Below are 6,000 nucleotides of genomic sequence, written 5' to 3' on the forward strand. Positions count from 1 at the left end.
CCTTTCTTTGTGGGGTTCTGCTGAATCACTTGACACAGTGCATTGCCAGCCGAGGTGTGCAGCAAATGAGCCTTTGCTCAAACAGGCTTAAGGGCTTAAATGGTGCTGGAAAGGGGAGGGTGGTGAGTTGAAAGCGGGGAGTGGGGGGGTGCAGAACAGGTGACTAACATTACAAGCCCATGCATGCTTATTCAGAACCACCCCCTGCGCAGCTGATTGCTGTTTGACCTGACATGTAGGTGCACAGATAAAGGAAAACGTCTTTCTAAATCAATCTTTGACCCGTCAACATCAGGATTGATCACACTAGCCTGGGAATTTGGGTGGACTAAGCTCCTTCCTACCCTGTTTCTCCGAAAATAGGACATACCCATAAAATAAGCCGTAGCAGGATTTCTACGCATTTGCGCAATATAAGCCATACCCTGAAAATAAGACATAGTGATAGGCGCAGTTCTGGAGGGCGGCAAGGAAGAGGCTAGGCTGGCCATGGAATTAAAAAAATTAGACACCCCCTGAAAATAAGCCACCGTGGTTTTAAACAGGAAAAATAAATATAAGACAGTGTCTTATTTTTGGAGAAACACAGTACCATCTATGAAGCTGCCTTATGCAGATTCAGTCCATCAAGTGCAGTATTGTCTACACTGGCTGGCAGCAGCTCTCAGCGATTTCAGACAAGAGTCACTTTCAGATAACGGGAGCTGAACGCTGTGATTCTGCAAGCACGCTGCCGCCGAGTTCTGGGCCTCCCCTAGAAATGACGCAAGACCCCAGCCCCCATCGCTCAAAACGTATGGCTGAACAGGAACCTTGGAAGCCGCCTTCTGCGGAGTCAGAACGTTGTTCCTTCTAGCCGAGTATTGCGTACACGGGCTGGCAGCAGCTCAACTGGGGTTTCAGACAAGTGCCTCACCCCACACTACCTGGAGATTCTGGAAACAGAACCTGGCACCTTCTGCATGCAAAGCAAGCGCTCTACCAATGAGCTACTGCCTGTTTGCTATACTATTTAAGAACTGTGAAGACTGTCTGAGTGAAGGTTAATAAAATAGTTCAGTTGGTGAGAGCATAGTGCTGACAACGCCAAGACTGCAGGTTCAATCCTGGTAAGGGACAGCTGCATATTCGGGGTTGGACTAGATGACCCTCACAGTCCCCTTCCAACCCTACGGTTCCGTGAAAAGCACATCAGAAGGGCCCAGCTGGATCAGGCTAAAGGCCCACATCCTGTCCTCGCAGCGGCTGCTAGCCAGATGGAAGCCCGTATTCCTCTGCTCACTTTGACATCTGGCCCTGCCCACCCCTGGCATCTGGCCCCCAGAAGGTTGCTTGGAAGGTAATGCAGCCCAGGAGCTCAAGAAGGGCAAAGCCAAAATCCATTGTGGAGGCACCAATTAAAAAAAATTAGCAGGTGGCCAAGGAGAAACCACATGGATTTCTGTGCAGCACTTAGGATAAGTTGAAAGCCAGAATGAGGATCCTCTTGGAAGATTGTATCCGATCGAGGAGAGCGCAGTAATGTAAACAGAGTGTTGTTATTGGAGAGGCACTAGAAGCTGAGTGTGCGGACACACAATGCCCCCATCACTTCCAGGAGGGTCGAGTAGATTTTAAGGAGTGCAGTAAAAACCTCTACCAGCTCCCCCTGATTTCTTAGCTGCCAAAACCATAGATGTTGGTTGGACTCCAACTCCCATCAGCCAGTGCATCTAGTGGTCAGGGATGATGGGAGTTGTAGTCCAACACTTTTAAGAGGGTCGCTGGCTCCCCGCCTTTGCCCATCACACGTCCCAACCAATTGGGGATCACAGGTTAACGGCATTTACTTAACAGAGGTGCGAAGCAGGGATGGAGAGACCCAGCCTTCGTGACGTTGCTGGACTCCGACTTCCATCAGCCCCAGCCAGCAATGGCCCAGCCATCGTTGCGCACAGTCAAGGGATGGGAGTTCTGGCCCCAACTGAAGTAACCAAGGATGGGCTAGAGAGATTAACGGTGGGGAGAGGGAGAGGGCTCTTGGATTCATAAACTTGTTGGAAAACAAACTCATTGATGTTTGGTTTAGGGTTGCCAACTTCTACAGCTGCGCCTTTAACAGCAATTTGACCTGCAGCAGTGAACAGGTGATCGTATTCCTTTCCAATTGTCATGGAAAGTACACCTGCTGATTTCTCCATCTCAAACCACTGTTAAAAAATGGAGACACACACACGCACCCGCCAGGTCCTCCGCACCTGTCTTCTCTGGCTATCAGCAACCTCCACCCAAGATGGGGAGAGGAATATAGGCAGCTGCCTTCTTCCGAGTCAGGCCCATCAAAGCTCAGTACTGCCTACACTGACTGGCAGCAGCTCTGCAGGATTTTCAGAGAGGGAGTCTCTCGCAGCCCTACCTGGAGATGCCAGGGAGGAAACCTGAGACCTTGTGTGTGCAATGCAGTTGCTCCGCCACTGAACTGTGGCAAAAACTGGCTCTTTCAGCTGCTGATTCAGAGGGCAAGGGTAGACCACACACACCATACAGGAAGCCCAGACTCACACAACCAAGGGTGCAGTCAGAAATCAGTGCCAACCCTGGCTTTCTAGATGAGCAAGACACGTTCAAAGAGGCACCTGTCTATAGGGTTTACTTCAGTTAATTTTCCAGGGCAGGGCAGTTAAGGGCTGCAATCTTATCGTCACACTTACTTAGGAGCAATCCCATTGAATGCAATGAAAACATGTTTAAACAACTCAGTGCTTAATTTGTAAGGGGGGTTTAAATATGTTATCAGTGACTCCCCACTCCGTTCATTTTGGAAACTTTTCCTCTAATATTTGATATGGGTCTAATTTACTGCGTGATAATGCAAATGCTCTCTGAACATGCTCAGGGGCACCTTCATCTTGTCTGACAATCACATACTCCAATGAAGAGGGTTGGCATTAGATCCTGGGCCAATGGCTCCATGGTGGGGTAAATTAAACCACAGGCAGAGATGGGGAAGCTGTCACACTCCAGATGTTGTTTGGCTCACATCAGTCCCAGCCAGTTTGGCCAATGGTCAGGGGCATAGGTGCCCAACTCCCTGGGGCACTGGGTGCCCGAGCACCCTCAGAATTTCCTATGAAGGGGCTGGGCACCCACAAATTTCGGAGCCGGGTCATGCACACTGCATGGCACCCATGGTCAGAGATGATGGGAGATGTAGTCCAGCAACATCTGCAGGTCTACAGGTTTTCCACTCCTGTCCTGGACCAATCATGTCCTAACCCAGGCATCCTCAAACTTCGGCCCTCCAGATGTTTTGGACTACAATCCCCATCTTCCCCGACCACTGGTCCTGTTAGCTAGGGATCATGGGAGTTGTAGGCCAAAACATCTGGAGGGCCACAGTTTGGGGATGCCTGTCCTAACCAACCAGGGATCACATAAAAATGCATTTACAGAGGTCAAAAGGATGTGGCCCTCCAAATGATGTCGGGCTCCAGCTTCCATCAGCTCCAGCCAACACGGGATGATGGGACCTGGAGTCCACAAACATTTGGCAAGAGAGAGAGAGAGATACACAGGTTTCTCAACCCTGGTAAAACAGCGTAGAAGAGAGGCTGCAATTCTATTGCCACTTACCATCGAATCCAACGGGATTGACTTCTTTGTAGATATGAATAGAACTGCAACTTGAGTCATCAGGAAATTCCACTCCTACCTCTCCCACCTCACTACTGACAAGCTGCTGTTTTCTCTGCAACATGCAATAACGCTGCCCTGATTTATTATTGTGAGCACCTGCTCTGCATGCAAAAGGCTCCAGGTTAAATCCCCAACATCTCCAGGTAAGCTTGGCAATAAAAACATTTTGGTTAGAGCTGCTAGGCAGCCAGTGTAGACATACAGAAGATGGACCAATGAACTGACTTGAAATAAGGAAGCTTCACAATAACCCACCTACCTTGCAGGGTTGTTGGAGCAGCGGATCAAAACAAACCAAGCTAGGCTTCCTCTTTTTTTTTTAAATAATGCTGCAAATCTTCATGCGTGTTTACTCGGGATTCCCAACACCGCCGCGGGTTTCTCGCTTCCCGGGTCAGCCTGTGTGGTAGCTGACTGCAAACGGACCCGCGCTTGGGAAGAAGTAACGTGTGAAGGCGGCCCCAAGGGGTGGCGGGGAAAGGGGTAAACGGCATACGCCTCTCTGACTCACCGTCCTTCAGTGCTCTCGAAGTGCCTTCGCGCCGCTCCGGCGCCACTTTGGGGAAAAAGCCGCCAACCCCGAAGGGAACGCAGGAAGCCAGAAGTACCCCGACCCCCCAAATCAGCGCCATGCGTCTCTCGCAGCCGCCGGGAAACCGCGGGAAGAGGCGCCCCGACGGTGCGCCCTAGCGCGCAACAACCGCCGGCTCTTTGGAGAGGTCCGTGCGCCCTTGGCGCCGCTTTCCGGGCGTTCGCTTGGAGAGCAGCCGGAGATCGGGGCGGCCGGGAAGGGGAGCAGCTTGGCTCCGGAGCAGCAACGAGGGCAGCAGCCAAGGCTCCGGCTAAATCCCTCCCCGGGGCCGGGCTGCAACGGATCAGGGGCCGCCTCCTCCTCCTCGGCCCCGCCGCCTCCGCCCGCCCTCCCGCCTCGCATTGCAGCGCAGCTGCTGGGCCCGCCCGAGAACTGGAACTTCCTGCCCAAGCGACCTTCAGCCTCCGCCCGGCTGCGCGTTGCCAAAGCCCGGCCCGAGAAGCCGCGGCGCGCCCGTCCTGCGCAGCTCGCCCTCCTCCCCGGCTGGCGCAGAGCCTGGACGCGCCCAAGGAGGGCGCACCGGGCGGGCGAGACGCCAGCTTCTCCGCCCGGCCGAAGAAGGGGCTCCGCTCCGATGCTGGAAAGCGACGCAGCTTCCGGAAAGGGATTGCCACCGAGCAGCAGCGGGGAAGGGGGGCGGTGGAGAGCTTCGGGATTTCCCTACCCCAGAGGGAAGGACAAGGCATGGCATTTTGGACCTGACAGGAGTTGCCAAACATCATCATCTTACTTGCGAAATCGCCTTACCCCAAACACGCCCACTCCGTTGCTCCAATCTGCAGAATTGGCCCTGTTGCAATCCTCGCATAACACCCTCATAGTCGTCGTTCCTTTGGAACTCCCTGCCTCCCTGCCTATTGATGCCAGGTCTTTTCCGGCACCTGCTAAAAATATTTTTGTTTAAGCAAATCTACCCAGATATGTAGAACGTTGGCCGATTTTTGTTTTTTGTTTTTTTCTAGCTTATTGCTTTTTAACTTTATTTTTACTGATGATTTTATTCTTTCATTCTTCTTGTAAATTGCTTCGAGGGCTTTATGACGGGTAAGCAGTATATAAATCTTGTGAAATGAATACATTAAATAAATAAACAAACAAAAATTAAAAATCATAGACCACACAGCATGAAGCCTTCAAATTGGTGTACGGAATGCTGGCTCCACATTTTGCGAGGCTTACATTCCGGGGTACTGCGCATATTCGTAAAATTTGGTAGGAGCACTGCTGGAAAAGCCTGTGAACACCCTCTCAACCTCTGGAAACGATTGAAAAACCCTTTAGATAGAAAGCCAGCAGCACGTACCAGACTCCCTCCAAACCTCCTTTTTCAAACTCCAACTCTCCCCAGGCTCCTGGGATTGCTAATCGCTCCTTTTTGCACAAATTTCACCATTTTCACGCACTTTCCGGGCCGTTTTTGTGCCATTTCCGGGTTTGAATCGAATTGTTTGTTTGTTTCCCGACGCCATGCGTATATGCAGTCACCTCAATCACACCTAGGTGGGGAGTTGCCTGCATCCAGGAAATCAACAGCAGGCTTTAGCCCAGGGGTCAGCAAACTTTTTCAGCAGGGGGCCGGTCCACTGTCCCTCAGACCTTGTGGGGGGCCGGACTATATTTTGAAAAAATATATAAACAAATTCCTATGCCTCACAAATAACCCAGAGATGCATTTTAAATAAAAAGACACATTCTACTCATGTAAAAACATGCTGATTCCCAGACCGTCCGCG

General features: G+C 51.4%; 1 protein-coding gene across 8 annotated transcripts in view; it reads right to left on the minus strand.

Annotated features, from left to right (window-relative positions):
• ADAM15 (ADAM metallopeptidase domain 15) overlaps nucleotides 1-5,341 on the minus strand; it is a 40,734-nt gene extending 35,393 nt beyond the window's left edge. For all 8 annotated transcript variants that reach the window (XM_035098440.3, XM_088659164.1, XM_088659162.1 and 5 more), the window contains exon 1: nucleotides 4,187-5,341. In XM_035098440.3, the coding sequence (XP_034954331.3) occupies nucleotides 4,187-4,307 (121 nt within the window). In that variant the 5' untranslated portion in view covers nucleotides 4,308-5,341. The remainder of the gene's footprint in view (nucleotides 1-4,186) is intronic.
• Nucleotides 5,342-6,000: the final 659 nt, after the last annotated feature.

The sequence above is a fragment of the Zootoca vivipara genome, chromosome 16 (genome assembly GCF_965207765.1).
Source record: "Zootoca vivipara chromosome 16, rZooViv2.hap1.1, whole genome shotgun sequence".
NCBI classification, from domain to species: domain Eukaryota; kingdom Metazoa; phylum Chordata; class Lepidosauria; order Squamata; family Lacertidae; genus Zootoca; species Zootoca vivipara.